This window comes from Mustelus asterias, chromosome 19 (genome assembly GCF_964213995.1).
Source record: "Mustelus asterias chromosome 19, sMusAst1.hap1.1, whole genome shotgun sequence".
Lineage (NCBI taxonomy): Eukaryota > Metazoa > Chordata > Chondrichthyes > Carcharhiniformes > Triakidae > Mustelus > Mustelus asterias.
The window spans coordinates 27,527,760-27,550,430 of NC_135819.1; the positions used below are offsets into that span (position 1 = coordinate 27,527,760).

Below are 22,671 nucleotides of genomic sequence, written 5' to 3' on the forward strand. Positions count from 1 at the left end.
GAGGAGGTGGGGGGGTGCGGGGGGTGAGGGCTGTGGTGGGGGGTGGTGGTGGGGGGGTGGCGGGGGGGTGGGGGTGGTGTTGGGGGGGTGGGAGGGTGGGGTGCGGGGGGGGGGGGGGGGGGTGTTGGGAGGGCAGGTGGGGGGCAGAGCAGACCAAGCAGTTCATTGTTGATATAATCCAGTAAGCCTCAATACCTTTCTCTTCTGCCCACAACTGGTCACTTTTTCCAAGTCTCTGAGCCTTCCTGGAAAAATCCAAGGCTTCGAAATGCTTTGTTTATATTCCATTTCATGCTTCAGTACCTTTAACTAGCCTCTTGAGTGACAGCATGACTGAATAGGGTGTCACTGCCAGGGTGCCAAGGTGTGGAGATGCCGGCGTTGGACTGGGGTAAACACAGTAAGAGTTTGAACAACACCTGGTTAATGTCCAACAGGTTTATTTGGTAGCAAATACCATTAGCTTTCGGAGCCCTGCTCCTTCATCAGATGGAGTGGATATCTGCTCACAAGCAAGGCACAGAGACACAAAATCAAGTTACAGAATACTGATTAGAATGCGAATCTTTACAGCTAAGATACAGACAATGTGAGTGGAGGGAGCATTAAGCACAGGTTAAAGAAATGTGTATTGTCTCCAGACTGGACAGCCAGTGAGATTCTGCAAGTCCAGGAGGCAAGCTGTGGGGGTTACCGATAGTGTGACATGAACCCAAGATCCCAGTTTAGGCCATCCTCAGGTGTGCGGAACTTGGCTATCAGTTTCTGCCCAGCGACTCTGCGCTGTCGTGTGTCATGAAGGCTGCCTTGGAGAACGCTTACCCGAAGATCAGAGACCGAATGCCCGTGACCGCTGAAGTGCTCCCCAACAGGAAGAGAACAGTTTTGCCTGGTGATTGTCGAGCGGTGTTCATTCATCCGTTGTCGTAGCGTCTGCATGGTTTCCTCAATGTACCATGCCTCGGGACATCCTTTCCTGCAGCGTATCAGGTAGACAACATTGGCCGAGTTGCAAGAGTAGGTACCGTGTACCTGGTAGATGGTGTTCTCACATGAGATGATGGCATCCGTGTCGATGATCCGGCACGTCTTGCAGAGGTTGCTGTGGCAGGGTTGTGTGGTGCCGTGGTCATTGTTCTCCTGAAGGCTAGGTATTTTGCTGTGGACAATGGTCTGTTTGAGGTTGTGCGGTTGTTTGAAGGCAAGAAGTGGGGATGGCCTTGGCGAGATGTTCGTCTTCATCAATGACATGTTGAAGGCTCCGGAGGAGCACAACACTCCGGAGAAACTCAACACGCATGGAGCAGTTGAACCAGGAGCACTCCTCGTCACAATGGATCTCTCGGCACTCTACACCAGCATCCCCCACGATGATGGCATTGCAGCAACGGCTTCAGTACTCAACACCGACAACTGCCAGTTTCCAGATGCAATTTTACAACTCATCTGCTTCATCCTGGACCACAATGTCTTCACCTTCAACAACCAGTTCTTCATCCAGACACACGGAACAGCCATGGGGACCAAATTCGCACCTCAATATGCCAACATCTTCATGCACAGGTTCGAACAAGACTTCTTCACCGCACAGGACCTTCAACCGATGCTATACACTAAATACATCGATGATATTTTCTTCCTTTGGACTCATGGTGAACAATCACTGAAACAACTCTATGATGACATCAACAAGTTCCATCCCACCATCAGACTCACCATGGACTACTCTCCGGAATCGGTTGCATTCTTGGACACACGCATCTCCACTAAGGACGGTCACCTCAGCACCTCACTGTACCGCAAGTCCACGGATAACCTCACGATGCGCCACTTCTCCAGCTTCCACCCTAAACACGTTAAAGAAGCCATCCCCTACGGACAAGCCCTCCGTATACACAGGATCTGCTCGGATGAGGAGGATCGCAACAGACACCTCCAGGTGCTGAAAGATGCCCTCATAAGAACAGGATATGGCGCTCGACTCACCGTTCGACAGTTCCGACGCGCCACAGCTAAAAACCGCACCGACCTCCTCAGAAGACAAACACGGTGGACAAAGTACCTTTCGTTGTCCAGTACTTCCCCGGAGAAGTACGACATCTCCACCGGAGCCTTCAACATGCCATTGATGAAGACGAACATCTCGCCAAGGCCATCCCCACACCCCCACTTCTTTCCTTCAAACAACCGCACAACATCAAACAGACCATTGTCCACAGCAAAATACCCAGCCTTCAGGAGAACAGTGACCACGACACCACACACCCTGCCACAGCAACCTCTGCAAGACGTGCCGGATCATCGACACGGATGCCATCATCTCATGTGAGAACACCATCTACCAGGTACACGGTACCTACTCTTGCAACTCGGCCAACGTTGTCTACCTGATACGCTGCAGGAAAGGATGTCCCGAAGCATGGTACATTGAGGAAACCATGCAGACGCTACGACAACGGATGAATGAACACCGCTCGACAATCACCAGACAAGAGTGTTCTCTTCCTGTTGGGGAGCACTTCAGCGGTCACGGGCATTCGGTCTCTGATCTTCGGGTAAGCGTTCTCCAAGGCGGCCTTCATGACACACGACAGTGCAGAGTAGCTGAGCAGAAACTGATAGCCAAGTTCCGCACACATGAGGACGGCCTCAACCGGGATCTTGGATTCATGTCACACTATCGGTAACCCCCACAGCTTGCCTCCTGGACTTGCAGAATCTCACTGGCTGTCCTGTCTGGAGACAATACATATTTCTTTAACCTGTGCCTAATACTCCCTCCACTCACATTGTCTGTATCTTAGCTGTAAAGATTCGCATTCTAATCAGTATTCTGTAACTTGATTTTGTGTCTGTGTGTGCCTTGCTTGTGAGCAGATATCCACTCCATCTGATGAAGGAGCAGGGCTCCGAAAGCTAATGGCATTTGCTACCAAATAAACCTGTTGGACTTTAACCTGGTGTTGTTAAACCTCTTAGGGTGCCAAGGAGCAGTGCAGGGTTGGCACAGCTCATGGGAGGGGCATGAGGGGAGGGACTGAGGGGACCCCATCATAGAAATCATAGAAACCCTACAGTGCAGAAGGAGGCCATTCGGCCCATCGAGTCTGCACCGACCACAATCCCACCCACATATTTACCCACTAATCCCTCTAACCTACGCATCCCAGGACTCTAAGGGGCAATTTTTAACCTGGCCAATCAACCTAACCCGCACATCTTTGGACTGTGGGAGGAAACCGGAGCACCCGGAGGAAACCCACGCAGACACGATGAGAATGTGCAAACTCCACACAGACAGTGACCCGAGCCGGGAATCGAACCCGGGACCCTGGAGCTGTGAAGCAGCAGTGCTAACCACTGTGCTACCGTGCCGCCCATGTTGGAGTATCTCTCTTATGGAGGCTGAGGCCTCTGCTGGGGAGGGGGAAGAGGTGTCAGCTCACCCTCATGCCTCTGTGGTGTATGTGTGTGCAAGGGGTTGCAGGGCGGAGCTGTGACCCATCCCTTTGGTGGTGGGGGGAGGGGGAGGATACCACTTGTGCTGAGGCATTGGGGGTGGGGGCTTTTTTTTTGCTGAACTATGATATTGAGTCACCCTTTTACAAACGGTGCCCTGATCTCTGTGAAGCCGGACTGACTGCCATGTTTTGCAGCTCACATATTTTTACACATTACATGTGGGAGAATCCCACCTGACAGGCGCTGCTAACGCCAGCGGCAAACACTCCGGTTTTCCTCTTGGGGAGGACACTTGGAACAAAAATGGGAGAATCACGGCCCTTATCTTTCTGAAATTTGCTCGTCAGTTCCTTGAGTGAGAAAAATATGCAAATGCAGCCCCAACATAGGCTGTTTTCGACCCTGAAGCCTGGTGCTGAGGTGGGGGGGGGTGGAACATACAGACCCTGAGACAAACATTAATGAAGAACTGCTGGGGATCTGGTGGGTGTTGTCAGGCACGTACTGTACAGCGGAGAGAGTTTCTGGTTTAAATGAATTTAGATATTATTGAAGTAATGAATTTTCTTGCATTTTCCAATGCAGGTTGCTGAGTGTAGAAGATAGCTGGAGTATACTCGATGCATTTGAGTGTCCTTTGCCATTTGATGACAAAGATGGCAAAACACTGCTGATTTGTGTTTAAACTCATTCCAAATTTGTACTTTTGATGTCAAATAATTGCCAATAGACATTCAGCACGTTGAACACAGAAATTAGGTCAAAATCTTCGGTTAGGGCTCGGTGGAAGTCATTCGAGTGGATGAATGCTGAGGTGGGAATATAATCAATAGGCAGAATGGCCTGTTGCTTTACGTAATATGAGGATCAAACACTCCAAAGTGGCAATGTAATTTTCTGATTGACTCAACTGACATAAAATAAACAAAAATATTTCAAAATCTTTAGATTCTGGTAACAGTCTGGACTAATTAATTATTAATACAGTCTGAACATTGAATGGCATCTTGCCTATTTGCTAAACTTGAGTTATAAGAGCAGGTCTATTTACTAATCCAATTAATTTGGTAATGACAAATACATCCAATCAGCACAATTGAATTAACCTTTAATATATAAATACATTGCCAATAGAAAGGGCAGTGTAATATCATGTGTACTGATTAGAGATACATGGTAGTCAAGGGTATTACTGACTGGAACACCAAAGACATACTGCTCACTCCACACTTTACTGAGGCCACACTAAGTGGAGCTGATTAATGTATCCATTAAGTACTTCTGAATACCAGTCAAGCACCAGTTAATGATCAAACAAAACAGAAAATCCAGTTGGCTCTCTGCTAAAAATAAAATCATTGAAAAAATGTGATGGCATGGCCCTCTGAATTCATGAAACCGTGTAGTGTGGTAGTTAGGGTACAGGGCTAACAACCTCAAAATATGAAACGCAAATTGCACCATAACTTGCAAAAAGTAAATTTAATACAAGTAAATAGTAGGTTAACACCAGAAACATGGTGGATTTTTAAAAACCCAAATGATTTACAAGTGAAGGGGACCAGCTTTGGGGATGAATACTGCACACTACCAGCTTTACAAAATTAATTTGTGTTTTAAAAAAATGTGATGCAACTGTGCTATTTGGATATATTTTATGTTTAAGGTGGGGCTGCTTTAAGAGGCAGTGCTTTGTTACAAGAGTCGATTTGTCTGGCAAAACATGCAGTTTAAATGCTGAGAATGGAGGATCATAGCCGATAACTGGGAATGTGTTACTTTGTACAGTTAATGAATGGACTTCTCGTTTATTTAGGTTCTCTTGGGAATTTAGACTAGGTATGTAGAGTCATGTGGTTAACAGAGGAACTAAGATTGCAGGATTTTAAAAAGGATCATAGAATCATACAGTGCAGGAGGAGGCCATTTAGCCCATCAAGTTTGCACCGAACACAATCCCACCCTGGCCCTATCCCCAAAAGCCTGTATTTACCCTAGCTAGTCCCCATGAACTAAGGGGCAATTGAGCATTGCTAATCCACCTAACCCGCACATCTTTGGACTGTAGGAGGAAACCGGAGCACACCAGAGGAAACCCACGCAGACACTGGGAGAATGTGCAAATTCCACACAGACAGTGACTCAAGCCGGGAATTGAACCCAGGTCCCTGGCGCTGTGAGGCAGCAGTGCTAACCACTGTGCCACCAAGTAGTTGCTGCCTGGAATTGGTGAAAGAACGATGTATCTCTTTCCAGAGGCGTTATGAAAGCTCCAAGACTGTTAATCTAAGTCACAAGCAAGCAACTGTGTTTTGCTAACTAATTTTAAAGAGGGGTTTAAGTCAAGAAGAGAAATATTGCTTGATTGGAACTAATAGTAATAGATTAGCAGTTTAGAAATGTTTCTTGTCATTTTTAAGTCTTGTTAAATTGTTAAAAGTTAAGCCAATTCATATATTATAGTTAAAGTGTGGTGTTAATTAAAGTTTGTTTTGATAAAAGTTCCATAGTAGAATCGCGCCAAGTGTGAAACATCAGCTCTGATTTTACCGGAATGCCCGTCCCGAAATCAGGGCGGGTGAGGCTTGCAGAATGACATTCTCCGTTGGCCTCAGGCACGATCTTACGAGACTCAGGGGCCTGCCAGTAAAATTCTGGCCATCATATTCTCACATTAATGCTAAAAGAGAAAAGTTGTTGGGATCTAGTCTGGCTTCATAACATACCTTAAAGCTTCTGGTCTGCTACCCTCAGAAAAGAAAAATCAAATTGTACTTCAATAATGTTGATTTCTTTTCTTACCATCAAATTTTCAGAGATGAGTGGTTTTGATGAATCGAACTTTATTTGAATCTATAAGTAAAGGAAAATATTAAAAGTTTTCAATCGACTTTATGAAGCTTAACTTATTGAACAAAACTCTTCTATTCCAATATAAATACAAGGCAAAAAGATGACATGAAAGACTTACATTAATAATAGTTCCTCTGTTTAAGAAGGGCAGAAGAAACAATCTGGGAAATTACAGGCCTGTGAGCCTTACATCAGTGGCAAGGAAATTATTGAAGAAGATTCTTAGGGACAGGATGTACTCACATCTGGAAGAGAATAAGCTTATTCGCGATAGGCAGCATGGTTTTATGAAGAGGAGGTCGTGTCTCTTGATTGAGTTCTTTGAAAAAGTGACAAGAAAAATTGACCAGGGCAGGGTATTGGATGTTGTATACATGGACTTTCGTAAAGCCTTCGATAAGGTTCCTCATGGCAGGTTGGTACAGAAGGTGAAGTCAGATGGGATCCAAGGTGAGCTGGTAAGATGGATACAAAGCTGGCTTGGGCAGAGAGCAGCAGTGGAAGGGTACTTTTCTAACTGGAGGTCTGTGACAAGCAGTTTTCCACAAGGATCAGTGCTGGGGCCTCTGTTGCTTGTGATATATATAAATGATTTGAAGGAAAATGTAGGTGGTCTGATTCGTAAATTTGCAGATGTACAAAAATTGGGGTGTAGCGGATAGTGAGGAGGATTGTCTGAGGATACAGCAGGATATAAATCAGCTGGAGACCTGGGCCGAAAGATGGCAGATGGAATTTAACCTGGACAAATGTGAGGTGATGCAATTTGGAAGGTCTGCTGCAGAAGGAAAGTATACATAAATGGTAGAGCCCTTAGAAGTATTAGCATACAAGAGTGACGTAGGCGTGCAGATCCACAGTTCCCTGAAGGTGGCAACTCAGGTGGACAAGGTGGTCAAGAAGGCTGCCTTCATCAGTCGGGGCATTGAGTATAATAATTGGAAAATCATGTTACAGCTGTATAAGACTTTGGTTAGGCTGCAATTGGGGTATTGTGTACAATTCTAGTTACCACACTACCAGAAGGATGTTGATGCATTGGAAAGGATGCAGAAGAGGTTTAGCAGGATGTTGCCTAGTTTGAAGGATATGGACTATGAAGAAAGATTGAACAAACTTGGATTGTTTTCATTGGAGCATCAGAGAATGAGGGGAGACCAGATAGAAGTTTACAAGATTATGATAGGCTTGGATAGAGTGGATAGTCAGAGTCTTTTTGCCAGGTCAAATGGTCAATTACTCAGGGGCATAGGTTGAAAGTCAGTGGGGGAAAGTTTAAAAGAGATGTAAGGGGCAAACTTTTCGCAAAGAGGGTGGTGAATACCTGGAACGTGCTGCTGGAGGAGGTGGTGGAAGCAGATTCTATAACAGCATTCAAGAGGCATCTGGATAGATGCATGAATAGGAGGGAGGAGAAGGATATGGACCATGTAGAGACAAGAAAGTATTAGATTAGAGAGGCATCTGTGTGGGCACAGACTTGGTGGGCCAAGGGGCCTGTTCCTGTGCTGTACTGTCCTTTGTTTAATTGCTACACAAGATCTACCTTAGTACAACCAGCTATCTTTCGGTCTGAAAACTGGTGAAGTCCATCAATACATCTCAGTGTCATAAATATTTCAAATACTCTTGCAAAACAAATCCAAATCTAGCTGACTTGATGAATCCATCCATTTCTAACATTCCTCAAATTATGGAATCCAAGGGGGATAATTTTCCCAGGAGGTGGGATTGGAGTGAGCTGGATGGGAACGTTCCAGAAAATGATATCGGGTTGGGATCCTGATGTGAATCCAACCTCCGCCAGCTTTCCCTGGGGTGGGATTAAGGAGAGCAGATTAGATCTTGAGGTACGTCTTTATGAATCAAGTGAGATTGTCTACAACTAGTTGATAGCAACTTCAAATCTGGATCCTGAATTTCCCAGCTATGAAATATATTTCATGGACTGAGAATGGAGTGAATGTTTTGAGTCTAGATGACCCTTCATCAGAGCTGAGAGCAAAGAGAATAGAGTAAGAAGTTTAACAACACCAGGTTAAAGTCCAACAGGTTTATTTGGTAGCAAAAGCCACACAAGCTTTCGGAGCTCCAAGCCCCTTCTTCAGGTGAGTGGGAATTCTGTTCACAAACAGGGCATATAAAGACACAAACTCAATTTACATGAATAATGGTTGGAATGCGAATACTTGCAACTAATCAAGTCTTTAAGAAACAAAACAATGTGAGTGGAGAGAGCATCAAGACAGGCTAAAAAGATGTGTATTGTCTCCAGACAAGACAGCCAGTGAAACTCTGCAGGTCCACGCAACTGTGGGGGTTACAAATAGTGTGACATGAACCCAATATCCCGGTTGAGGCCGTCCTCGTGTGTGCGGAACTTGGCTATCAGTTTCTGCTCAGCGACTCTGCGCCATCGTGTGTCGCGAAGGCCGCCTTGGAGAACGCTTACCCGAATATCAGAGGCCGAATGCCCGCTGTGACACCCATGACACCACACAACCCTGCCACAGCAACCTCTGCAAAACGTGCCGGATCATCGACACAGATGCCATCATCTCACGTGAGAACACCATCCACCAGGTACACGGTACATACTCTTGCAACTCGGCCAACGTTGTCTACCTGATACGCTGCAGGAAAGGATGTCCCGAGGCATGGTACATTGGGGAAACTATGCAGACGCTGCGACAACGGATGAATGAACACCGCTTGACAATCAGCAGGCAAGACTGTTCTCTTCCTGTTGGGGAGCACTTCAGCGGTCACGGGCATTCGGCCTCTGATATTCGGGTAAGCGTTCTCCAAGGCGGCCTTCGCAACATACGACGGCGCAGAGTCGCTGAGCAGAAACTGATAGCCAAGTTCCGCACACACGAGGACGGCCTCAACCGGGATATTGGGTTCATGTCACACTATTTGTAACCCCCACAGTTGCCTGGACCTGCAGAGTTTCACTGGCTGTCTTGTCTGGAGACAATACACATCTTTTTAGCCTGTCTTGATGCTCTCTCCACTCACGTTGTTTTGTTTCTTAAAGACTTGATTAGTTGCAAGTATTCGCATTCCAACCATTATTCATGTAAATTGAGTTTGTGTCTTTATATGCCCTGTTTGTGAACAGAATTCCCACTCACCTGAAGAAGGGGCTTGGAGCTCCGAAAGCTTGTGTGGCTTTTGCTACCAAATAAACCTGTTGGACTTTAACCTGGTGTTGTTAAACTTCTTACTGTGTTTACCCCAGTCCAACGCCGGCATCTCCACAGCAAAGAGAATCAGCAGAGAGATTTATGCTGTGGGGGGAGTGGGGGGCGGAATGGGACAAAGGGAATGTAAATTAGGACACAGAAGGTGCAGACTGTTAAAGGACCGATGGGTAAAGTGGCAGTTGCCCTGAAGGGTGGGTCAGAGCGGGGGGGGGGGGACTCAATCAGGACCTGATGATTCATCCATTACTAATTTATTTCTCACTTCTATTTTTCCACTTCTCCATTCCAGCCCTCCGTCTTGCACCCTGCAACCCCCCCTTCAGGGTAACTGCCACATTCCTAAGGCAGTCCCTTAATAATCTGTACCTCTATTCTGCTGTTCACACATTCTGATCACTTAATGAACACTTTCAGCATCTATTCCGCCTTCTGTATCCTCATTTACATTCCCTTTGTCCCATTCCACCCACACCACCCCCACCTCACCCCCAAAAATATAAATCTCTGTTGATTCTCTTTGCTCTCAACTCTGATGAAGGGTCACCTAGACTCAAAACATTGGCTCTATTCTCTCCCCACAGATACTGTCAGACCTGCTGAGATTTTCCAGCATTTTCAGTTTTTAGCCCTGAATGTTATGATGTGTCAAATGCTCATCCAGGTACTTCTTAAAGGATGTGAGGCATCCCACCTCCACCACCCTCCCTGGCAGCACATTCCAGACCATCACCACCCTCTGAGTAAAAAGGTTTTCCTCACATCCGCCGCAACACTTCCCACGCTCACCTTGAACCTATGTCCCCTCGTGGCTGACCCTTCAATTAAGGGTCAGCTGCTCCTTATCCACTCTGTCCATGTCCCTCGTAATCTTGTACACCTTGATCAGGTCGTCCGTCAGTCTTCTCTGCTCCAACAAAAACAATCCAAGCCTATCCAACCTCTCTTAATGACTTAAATGTTCCATCCCAGGCAGCATCCTGGTAAATCTCCTCTACACCCCCTCCAGTGGGTTCACGTCCTTCCTATAATGTGGCGACCTGAACTGCACACAGTACTCCAGCTGTGGCCTCACCAAAATTCTATACAACTCCTTCATGACTTCCTTGTTTTTGTAATCTATACCCCAATTGATAAAGGCGAGTGTGCCATATGCCTTTTTCACCACCCTACTAACATGCCCTTCCACCGCCAGAGATCTATGGACAAACACGCCAAGGTCCCTTTGTTCCACAGAACTTCCAAGTGTCTGACCATTCATTGAATACTATCCTGTCAAATTACTCCTTCCAAAGTGTATCACCTCACACTTTTCAGGGTTACATTCCATCTGCCACTTATTAGCCCATATGTCCATTCCGTCTATATCTTCTTGTAGCCCAAGACACTCCGCCTCACTATTAATCACCCGTCCAATCTTTGTGTCTTCGAACCTGACCCCCATGTAGTCATCAATGTCATTGATTTAAATGATCCTTGTGGTAAGCCACTGGACACTGGCTTCCTGTCACTAAAACAGCCTTCTGTCATCACCCTCTGTCTTCTACAACTAATAAGATGGCAACAGCTCCAATATCTTGTCCTTCCTTATGTCAATTTGCTCAAGAACCTCACAGTCCCTCTCCCTGAATTCTATGCAATCATCCTCATTCTCTTGGGTGAAGACAGATGTGAAGTATTCATTCAGCACTCTACCTGTGTCCTCTGGCTCCACCCACAGATTGCCCTCTTGATCCCTAATGGGCCCAATTCTTTCCCTGGTTATCTTCTTCCCATTGATATGCCTGTAGATTTGAGATTTCTCTACTTTTCCCAGCCAGAGCTTTCTCATATCCTCTTTTTGCATTCCTAATTGCTTTCTTAAGCTCCACCCTGCACTTTCTGTACCTCACTAATGTCTCCACTGATTTACTCACCTTGTACTTCTTAAAGGCCTTTCTTTTCCTTCTCACTGTGCCACTCGTTTTATAAACCCAAAAATAGCCTTCTTTATTGGAGAGTTTGTGAACACTGTGGGAAACCTGCTGAGGAGTCAGGAATATTGGCCTGCACTTCCACAAAGTCAGGGGAGCTCTATAGGAATGGCGGCCAGGACCCAATTCCAGGACCCCTGGCCCCATTCTCATCTTTTCCAATTTTCAACAGGACCTATTAAAGGTCTGGACTGGTTTGGGTTAAAAACCTACACCTGACACTCCCACCTGGTCAGCTCCATTGCAGCGATAGGCTCCTCTGCAATATTCATGGGGTTGAGCCACGTTTTAAAGAATTTATGGTTCATCTGAGTGGATTCATGAACTATAGTCTGCATGAAAGACCATTTAAAAGGCAAGTTCAAAAAGTCCTCCCCAGGGCTGAGAACCAAGATAGGTACCCGCACTCCTCCTGCTCCACATCGCTACTTGCAAAACCTGACCTTTCCCCATCCACACCTCTCAAGAGACAAATATGTGGCAGCAGTAGGGTCCAGAGGCGGGTTTGGGTTCCAGAAATTGAGAGCAAATCTGATTCATGTCTCTCGAGCCCGAGGTGAAAATTCGAGACAGAATCTTCACTATCTCCTCTCTCACTTCTCAACAAACACCATCCATTACTAATTCTGTGATTCGTTTCAGAACCAATTCCTTTTCCACAAAGTGATCATTACCTGGTAAGGAAGTGTAGTCAATACTCTGGAGTCAGAGGCAATTGAATTCTGATGGGAAAGACAAGCTAATGGGCTAAAAGATCACAATCATATGTCACTGCGGTTTAATCAGGCCAAGTCAAGTGTCATGGACAGGAGGGGGCCAATTTAAACTGCCCTGAATTCCCTCATCTCAACTGTCCATAAATTTTTATTCTGTTTTTATTCTGATTGCCCCCTTTATAAATAGTGTATTTTCTCCAATCCTTAAATTTGGAGTGTTCCAATCCTCTAAGAATAGCTTGCAAGCAAACTCTAAGTAAGATAAAAAGAAAATAGTTAGTTTATTTTTTCCAAACATACATACCCGCGAGACGGGTTTTATAATGTTCACCCATTTTCATTCACACAAGAGGATAAAGATAAAGGAAGATGGTTCAGGACACAACCAAAATCATACAATTTAGGGTTTTATGTGTGTCCAGAGTCCAGCATCAGAAATCAACTTGAATGTTCCTTTAGAGGGTAAGGTGGCTGATTGTAGGGTGATTCTTTTTCCAGAGCGAGAATTCAATGATGGGAGAAGGCACAAAGAATGAGTTAGTCTGGAGGCATGAGTTCCAAAGTTCCAGATGTTTTTGTTGAGGACCAGGGTTATTTCTGCCACCACTGGATGGCAGACGGCACAGACTGTTGCCTGGAGTTCAGTTCTTATAGAGGCCAAACAGTAACTTCTGGAGTTCAGTTCCACTGGACAATATTACACTGCATCTTAGGGGAGTTCATACGAGTTACCTCCCAATTCTTTCCCTGGTTATCCTCTTCCCATTGATATACCTATAGAGTATCTTGAGATTTCTCTACTTTTCCCAGCCAGAGCTTTCTCATCTCCTCTTTTTGCATTCCTAATTGCTTTCTTAAGCTCCACCCTGCACTTTCTGTACCTCACTAATGTCTCCACTGATTTACTCACCTTGTACTTCTGAAAGGCCTTTCTTTTCCTTCTCACTGTGCCACTCGTTTTATAAGCCCAAAAACAGCCTTCGTTATTGGAGAGTTTGTGAACACTGTGGGAAACCTGCTGAGGAGTCAGGAATATTGGCCTGCACTTTCACAAAGTCGGGGGAGCTCTGTACCACCACTCCTCAATGTGAGACAAGGAGTTATATTTCTATGGCTGGGATCTTGAGGTGTTTGATTGAACTCAGGACTCCTTTTGTTCTGGGAAGTGCTAGTTTTGTGTTATTTAAATGAGGCCCTTCTGCTGCCACATATTTGTTGAAATCATTGGATTAAAACAGTTAGTGTTTAGGCACCATTACTAGAGATTAGGATCTGCAAAAGGTTGTCCTTGTTCAAAGTTGCTGCAGCAGACGGACCATCTGCTGGGTCATTGTTTTAGCTTGGTTGGAATGCTAATGTAATGCCAAGTGTTACATTCCAGACGTTGGTGGTAACCTTTGTTAACTTTGAAACTGCGAGCAGTGACCAGTTGGAGCCATCCTGTCAGCTCGGCACAAAAATTGACTTGATAGAATAGAATTGAATATAGTACAGAAGGAGGCCATTCAGCCAATCCCTGGGTGGGACTGTGGTCGGTAATCAAGGCTGTACCGACCACAATCCCACCCAGGCCCTATTTCCATAACCCTCATTTACCCTGCTAATCCCCGTGACACTCGGGTCAATTTATCATGGCCAATCCCCCTAACCTGCACATCTTTGGACTGTGGGAGAAACCAGAGCACCCAGAGGAAACCCACGCAGACACAGGGAGAATGTGCAAACTCCGCAAAGACAGTGACCCAAGGCCAGAATTGAACCCGGGCCCTGGCTCTGTGAGGCAGCAGTGCTGACCACTGTACCACCCTTACAAAGTAGCCCAGCTGACAGATGTATTTCATATGTTCCTTCGCATCTTGATCATGACACCAGTGTCACACTGGAAACATAATTATGTTTGACAACAGGCCAGACTATTGAATTTTTAATCAGGCAAAGGGAACTGGACATGGAGTTTTGTTCTGGTTCCCAACCCCACACAGCGTGATTTAGACTTACCCACCACAATTTTCAACCACCAGCCAACTGAAGGCAGGAAATGGGCATGTCATACATTGGGGCTGGTGGATAGGACGTCTCTCCAGCAGTCAGAGATCAGTAGCCCTATTGAAGCTGCTGATGTGAGAATGCAGACAGGGAGGGTCAAGTGCAGGTAAGTTCATTTTATTTTTTCAAATGCCACAACTGCCTGGTTACGTTCTTAAAAGGGTAACTTAACCCCTTTGAGGACAGCCAGCGGACGCAGCTGTGATCTTGTGACCTTTATGGGTTGGGAAGGGCATTCTACCACCATGTTCATAGTAACGCAGGGGGCTGTCCACATTCACAACGGAAATCTTAATAGGCTCCTTATTAAATTCTAATTGGCTATCTGCCACATGCCAAGACCAAGCTACAAGCTGCCAGACCCCATTAAAATTCGCCAGGTGTCACGGCCAGCCCAGGAAACCAGCACGCAGGCAAACAGCACCAAGATACAGCCTGGGAAACCAGCATAGAGGCAAACAGCACCAAGATACAGCCTGGGAAACCAGCATAGAGGCAAAACAGCATCAAGATCCACCCTGGGAAACCAGCACACAGGCAAACAACACCAAGATACAGCCTGGGAAACCAGCACACAGGCAAACAGCACCAAGATCCACCCCGGGAAACCAGCATAGAGGCAAAACAGCACCAAGATCCAACCCGGGAAACCAGCAAAGAGGCAAAAGAGCACCAAGATCCAGCCTGGCAAAACAGCCGAGAGGCAAACAGCACCAAGATCCACCCCGGGAACCCAGCATAGAGGCAAACAGCATCAAGATCCAGCCCAGGAAACCAGCACACAGGCAAACAGCACCACGATCCAGCCCGGGAAACCAGCATAGAGGCAAACAGCACCAAGATCCACCCCGGGAAACCAGCACACAGGCAAACAGCACCAAGATCCACCCCAGGAAACCAGCATAGAGGCAAACAGCACCAAGATCCAGCCTGGGAAACCAGAACTGAGGCAACCAGCACCAAGATCCAACCCGGGAAACCAGCAAAGAGGCAAAAGAGCACCGAGATCCAGCCTGGCAAAACAGCCGAGAGGCAACAGCACAAAGATCCAGACTGGGAAACCAGAACAGAGAGCAACAGCTCCAAGATCCAGCCTGGAAACTAAGATAGAGGCAAACAGCACCAAGATCCAGCCCGGGAAACCAGCAGAGGGGCAAACAGCACCAAGGTCTGGCCTGGGAAACCAGAACTGAGGCAACCAGCACCAAGATCCCACCCAGGAAACCAGCATAGAGGCAAAACAGCACCAAGATCCAGCCTGGCAAAACAGCCGAGAGGCAAAACAGCACCAAGATCCAACCCGGGAAACCAGCATAGAGGCAAAACAGCACCAAGATCCAGCAGTGGAAACCAGCACAGAGACAAACAGCACCAAGATCCAGCCAACGAAACCAGAACAGAGAGCAACAGCTCCAAGATCCAGCCTGGAAAACCAGCACAGAGGCAAACAGCACCAAGATCCATCCGAGGAAACCAGAACAGAGGCAACAGCACCAAGATCCAGCCTGGGAAACCAGCATAGAGGCAAACAGCACCAAGATCCAACCCGGGAAACCAGCAAAGAGGCAAAAGAGCACCAAGATCCAGCCTGGCAAAACAGCCGAGAGGCAACAGCACCAAGATCCAGCCTGGGAAACCAGCATAGAGGCAAAACAGCACCAAGATCCAGCCTGGGAAACCAGAACAGAGAGCAACAGCTCCAAGATCCAGCCTGGGAAATGAGCATAGAGGCAAACAGCACCAAGATCCATCCGAGGAAACCAGCATAGAGAGCAACAGCTCCAAGATCCAGCCCGGGAAACCAGCATAGAGGCAAACAGCACCAAAATCCACCCCGGGAAGCCAGCACAGAGACAAACAGCACCAAGATCCAGCCCGGGAAACCAGAACTGAGGGAAACTGCACCAAGGCGGCACGGTAGCACAGTGGTTAGCACTGCTGCTTCACAGCTCCAGGGACCTGGGTTCAATTCCCGGCTTGGGTCACTGTCTGTGTGGAGTTTGCACATTCTCCTCGTGTCTGCGTGGGTTTCCTCCGGGTGCTCCGGTTTCCTCCCACAGTCCAAAGATGTGCGGGTTAGGTTGATTGGCCATGCTAAAAATTGCCCTTAGTGTCCTGAGATGCGTAGGTTAGAGGGATTAGTGGGTAAATATGTAGGGATATGGGGGTAGGGCCTGGGATTGTGGTCGGTGCAGACCCGATGGGCCAAATGGCCTCTTTCTGTACTGTAGGGTTTCTTTCTTTCTTTCTTTCTAAGATCCAGCCCGAGAAACCAGCATAAAGGCAACAGCACCAAGGTCCAGACTGGGAAACCAGCATAGAGACAAACAGCACCAGGATCCACCCCGGGAAACCAGCAAAGAGACAAACAGCACCAAGATCCACCCCGGGAAACCAGAACAGAGAGCAAACAGCACCAAGATCCAGCCTGAGAAACCAGCACATAGGCAAACAGCACCAAGATCCACCCCGGAAAACCAGCATAGAGGCAAAAGAGCACCAAGATCCAGACTGGGAAACCAGCAAAGAGGCAAACAGCACCAAGATCCACCCCAGGAAACCAGCACAGAGGCAAACAGCACCCGGACAGTAGTGGGAAGTTGTGCGTGGAGTCTGAAGAGATAGGAGAGGCATTAAATGAATATTTTTCATCGGTATTCACACTGGAGAGGGACAGTGTTGTCGAGGGGAGTACTGAGATGCAGGCTATTAGACTGGATGGGATTGATGTTCAAAAGGAGGAGGTGTTAGCAATTCTGGAAAGGGTAAAAATAGATAAGTCCCCTGGGCCAGATGGGATTTATCCTAGGATTCTCTGGGAGGCTAGAGAGGAGATTGCAGAGCCTTTGGCTTTGATCTTTGTGTTGTCATTGTCTACAGGAACAGTGCCAGAAGACTGGAGGATAGCAAATGTTGTCCCCTTGTTCAAGAAGGGGAGTAGGGACAACTCTGGTAATTATAGACTGGTGAGCCTTACTTCCGTTGTGGGCAAAGTATTGGAAAGGATTATAAGAGATAGGATTTATAATCACCTAGAAAGGAATAATTTGATTAGGGATAGTCAGCACGATTTTGTGAAGGGTAGGTCGTGCCTCACAAACCTTATTGAGTTCTTTGAGAAGGTGACCAAAGAGGTGGATGAGGGTAAAGCGGTTGATGTGGTGTATATGGATTTCAGCAACGCGTTTGATAAGGTTCCCCATGGTAAGCTTTTGCAGAAAATACGGACACATGGGATTGAGGGTGATTTTGTGGTTTGGATCAGGAATTGGCTACCTGAAAGAAAACAGAGGGTGGTGGTTGATGGGAAATATTCATCCTGGAGTTCAGTTACTAGTGGTGTACCGCAAGGATCTGTTTTGGGGCCACTGCTGTTTGTCATTTTTATTAATGACCTGGATGAGGGCGTGGAAGGATGGATTAGTAAATTTGCGGATGACACTAAAGTCGGTGGAGTTGTAGACAGTGCGGAGGGAAGTGGCAGGTTACAGAGGGACATAGATAAGCTGCAGAGCTGGGCTGAGAGGTGGCAAATGGAGTTTAATGCCGAAAAGTGTGAGGTGATTCACTTTGGAAGGAGTAACAGGAATACAGAGTACTGGGCTAATGGTAAGATACTTGGTAGTGTGGATGAACAGAGGGATCTGGGTGTCCATGTGCATAGATCCCTGAAAGTTGGCACCCAGGTTGATAGGGATGTTAAGAAGGTGTTCGGTGTGTTTGCTTTTATTGGTAGAGGGATTGAGTTTTGGAGCCAGGAGGGCATGCTGCAACTGTACAAAACTCTGGTGCGGCCACATTTGGAGTATTGCGTACAGTTCTGGTCACCGCATTATAGGAAAGATGTGGAAGTGTTGGAAAGGGTGCAGAGGAGATTTACCAGGATGTTGCCTGGTATGGTGGGAAAATCGTATGAGGAAAGGCTGAGGGGCTTGAGGTTGTTTTCGTTAGAGAGAAGAAGGTTAAGAGGTGACTTAATAGAGGCATACAAGATGATCAGAGGATTAGACAGGGTGGATAGTGAGGGCCTTTTTCTTCGGATGGTGATGGCTAGCACGAGGGGACATAGCTTTAAATTGAGGGGTGAGAGATATAGGACAGATGTTAGAGGTAGGTTCTTTACTCAGAGAGTAGTAAGGGCGTGGAATGCCCTGCCTGCAGCAGTAGTGGACTCGTCAACATTAAGAGCATTCAAATGGTTATTGGACAAACATATGGATGATATTGGAATAGTGTAGATTAGAGAGGCTTTAGATTGGTTTCACTGGTCGGCGCAACATCGAGGGCCGAAGGGCCTGTATTGCACTGTAGTGTTCTATGTTCTGTGTTCTAAGATCCAGACTGGGAACCAGCATAGATGCAAACAGCACCAAGATCCACCCCGGGAAACCAGCATAGAGGCAAACAGCACCAAGGTCCAGCCCAGAAAACCAGCATAGTGGCAAACAGCACCAAGATCCAGCCCAGGAAACCAGAACAGAGGCAAACGGCACCAAGATCCAGCCTGGGAAACCAGCATAGAGGCAAACAGCACCAAGGTCCAGCCCAGAAAACCAGCATAGAGGCAAACAACACCAAGATCCAGCCTGGGAAACCAGCATTGAGGCAAACAGCACCAAGATCCACCCCGGGAAACCAGAACAGAGACAAACAGCACCAAGATCCAGCCCAGGAAACCAGAACAGAGACAAACGGCACCAAGATCCAGCCTGGGAAACCAGCATTGAGGCAAACAGCGCCAAGATCCAGCCCGGGAAACCAGCATTGAGGCAAACAGCACCAAGATCCAGCCCGGGAAACCAGAACAGAGACAAATGGCACCAAGATCCAGCCTGGGAAACCAGCATTGAGGCAAACAGCACCAAGATCCAGCCTGGGAAACCAGCATTGAGGCAAACAGCACCAAGATCCAGCCCGGGAAACCAGCATTGAGGCAAACAGCACCAAGATCCAGCCCGGGATACCAGCATAGAGGCAAACAGCACCAAGATGCGCATCTGCCTGGCTCTGATTCAAACTCCAACCTGTTTTAAAAATGCAGTCCAGGAATTCATGACAGAAGATATCAGATTAGCAGGATCATAACCCACCCCCTATGAAAAGCAACTATTCTACTTCTGATGATACTGTGCAAAAACATAGACATAATTTGACCTCTCCTCAGAAACTAATCAGACTAATGCTTTTCACATTAATTCTCCCAGAAGAAAACTCCAACTATTTCTATCCAACCTACTCCAAAGCACACATTCCGAACAGTTAATAGAATCGTAAGAAGGCCAACCTCCAACTTGTTTGAATTGCAGGATATTATTCATTAAGGAAAAACAGAAATTGGTGAGCAGAATACATTTTCCAGCAAATTTACAAATATGTTTAGCATTCCTTGCCAATTTATCCTTACCATGTGTTTAGTAGTGTATCATGCTGAGTTACACAGCAACAGGGGTGGGGGGTGGGGGGGGGGGGGGGGGGGGGTGGCGCAGTGGGGGGAGGGGGGGTGAGTGCGCGAGGAGGAACATATTAGTTATTAGCATATTATTAAATTCCGACCATTATCTTGCAATTGAGTATGTGTCTATGTGTGCCCTGCTTGTGAACCCAACTTTCCACTCACCTGATGAAGGAGCAGCGCTCCAAAAGCTCGTGCTGCCAAATAAACCTATTGGACTTTAACCTGGTGTTATTAGACTTCCCATTGTGCCCACCCCAGTCCAACGCCAGCATCTCCACATCATAGCGTATTGTTAGTTATTGGAACATGTTATCAAAACACATTACAAAAAATGTTGGCCATCAGTTATCAGAATGAAAATACTGTTACATACCTTGGATTCTGTAAATCTGAAACCGTCTAAAAGTGCATGTGGGAGCCTTTCACCATTAAGCAAGGTACATTGTTCATCAAAAGCTTGTGCAAAGAGGCCCAAGTCTGCCAAAACCCTTCCCTATTTAAATTTGTCAAAACAAAAATAAACCATTGTAATTTATTAGTAAATGATTGCATAACAAAATCTAAGCAAAATCACAATGTTTACGGAAGAGAAGATGAATGGATATGGTAACACATTAAAATGAGTTCTATCAAGAGTGATACAATATAAAAAAGCCTCGTCTGTTTTGAATTTTTAAATCTCTTAAAAAGCACCTCACTGACCGTACATTTCAAAGAAAATCATCCCATAAACAACAGCCCAATCATTCTGTTACCTTTAGTATCCTTGCCTGAACACTTCTGTGTATGTTACGGCAGATTGCACTGACAAAGTACTGGTAAAGTGTGAGCAAAGGTAGGACCTGCCATGAGAATAAGAGATACATTATTAAAACAAACTGAACCACTGGTAAGCTATGTATTGTGCAAGGCATCCTGCATCCAAACCATCATCTCCTCTATCTTACTGAGGTCAGCTTTCCTGAATTGTGACGACCAGTTCTCCCAATTGTTTTGTTCAGTTACACTCACATTGATCTTTTCAGCTCTGATAAATCCGAGACCTCAACATGACTTCCTCTTTTCCATGTGCCAACTGACCTGTGTATTTCTGGCATTTTCCCCTTTTATTTCAGATATTAAACAAGAATGAATTATTCTTTTTCTTGGGATTACATATGAACTATTACAAACATATCAACAGATGTGGAAAGAAAATCAGGAATCATATTGATAGCTCTTCAGGGATTTTACTTCCCGACTGTAGATCTTCAGCAGATTACTGCGCCCATGTCTTTACAAATACTGAATACTTTGGGGATGCATGACAATTGTAATATTTTATCCTCCTGTCTTGCTAACTTTCTCTCCTCTTTGGAGGCAATGAATGCTTATTCAGGCATGTCACAGATATGGATGGTTGGAACCCTTACTTTCTTGGTGAAGAACATGGCTGTCAATTTGGCCAAAGTCAAGATTTATTTCTTTATTTGTTTGTCGCTGGCAAGACCAGCATTTATTGCCAATCCATTATTGCTCTTGAGAAGGTGGTGGTGAGTCATAGGATCTGCGGTAGGTTGTGAAGGAACCAACAAGAGAAATAAAGCTACTTGACCTTGTCCTCACCAATCGACCTGTTGCAGATGTCTCAGTCCATTACACTATCGCTAGAAATGACTACCACGTAGTCCTTGTGGAGACAAAGTCCCACCTTCAAATGGAGAATATCCTCCCTCATTTTGTGTGGCACTACCATCATGCTAAATGGGATAAATTTCAAACAGCTTCAACAACTCAAAACTGGGCATTGATGAGGCGCCGTGGGCCATCAGCAGCAGCAGAATTGTACTCAACCACAATCTGTAACCTCATGGTCCGACATATCCCCCACTCAACCATTACCACCAAGCCGGCGGATCTACTCTGGTTCAATGAAGAGTGTGGGAGGGCATGTCAGGAATAACACCAAGCATACCTAATGTAAGGTAGTGTCCTATGGGACACTAGTGAACCTGGTGGATTTTTACAACAACTGATGATAGTTGTCATAGTCACATGACTGAGATTAGTTTTACACTCTAGATTAATTAATTGAATTTAAATTCCACCAGTTTCCATGGTGGGATTTGAACCCTTGTTCCCACAGCATTAGCCTGGGCCCCTGGATTATGACTCTAGTGACATTACCACTACATCACTGTCTCTCAGATATTATCTCTGTAGCTGGGATCATTTCTGGGTTTAAAACCCGGTCCTGGGGGAGATACAGTCACTCTCTGGGATCTTCATAAATATGCCCCATCATTGGCATGCATACAGCTTCTCCATCCAAGTAAAGGCAGAGGACAGGCTCTCAAAGTTGGAAGCTAATATGCCTTCAATGGGTGGCAATTAACTGAGAGGGCACTTAGTTATGGGGATGCACACTCACCAATGTTTTAAAACATTAAATAAAACATGGCTCCTGAAGAAAGGAGAGCAGTGAAATCCTTCTGCAAGGTGAGCTGTGACTACACAAACAGAGGGAGAGACCGTACACTCGAGTGTTGGCCTTCCAGGCAATCCAACTAGCCGCCATTATTTTGGGAAACTGGAGGCCTACTGGCAAATTCCAGTTGGCCTCTTTTAATTTGAGCTACCAAGGGCTATTAACGGGCCGAATCGGTTACCCTCCGTATTCAGGGTGAATTGCACTGATGGCCCCCTTGGCTTGGGGAAAATGACTGGATCCTAACTTAGTAGTTTTGATACATCATCTGCCAATCAATTAAAGAGAAATATTGTTTAGTAATTCAAATTCATAATCAAAAATGCTGCGGAGGTCGAGGAGAACAAATAAAAGAATAAAAAGGTGCCAGTAACTGGGGTCAGGAAACCAGTGTGTACAGACCCCTCTGCCTTCATATTGTGGCCAAACGGGCCACTTAAAATGGTGATTTACAGAGCATGCTGGGATAATTGGACAAGCACTGAAACGACAG

At 46.1% G+C, this 22,671-nt stretch overlaps 1 protein-coding gene across 1 annotated transcript in view; it reads right to left on the reverse strand.

The window, feature by feature from the left end:
- LOC144507661 (cilia- and flagella-associated protein 54-like) overlaps nt 1-22,671 on the reverse strand; it is a 191,603-nt gene that overhangs the window by 139,205 nt on the left and 29,727 nt on the right. The window contains exons 7-9 of the mRNA XM_078234818.1: nt 20,467-20,553; nt 20,085-20,204; nt 6,265-6,315 (exon numbers count right to left, since the gene is read on the reverse strand). Of these exons, the coding sequence (XP_078090944.1) occupies nt 6,265-6,315; nt 20,085-20,204; nt 20,467-20,553 (258 nt within the window). The remainder of the gene's footprint in view (nt 1-6,264; nt 6,316-20,084; nt 20,205-20,466; nt 20,554-22,671) is intronic.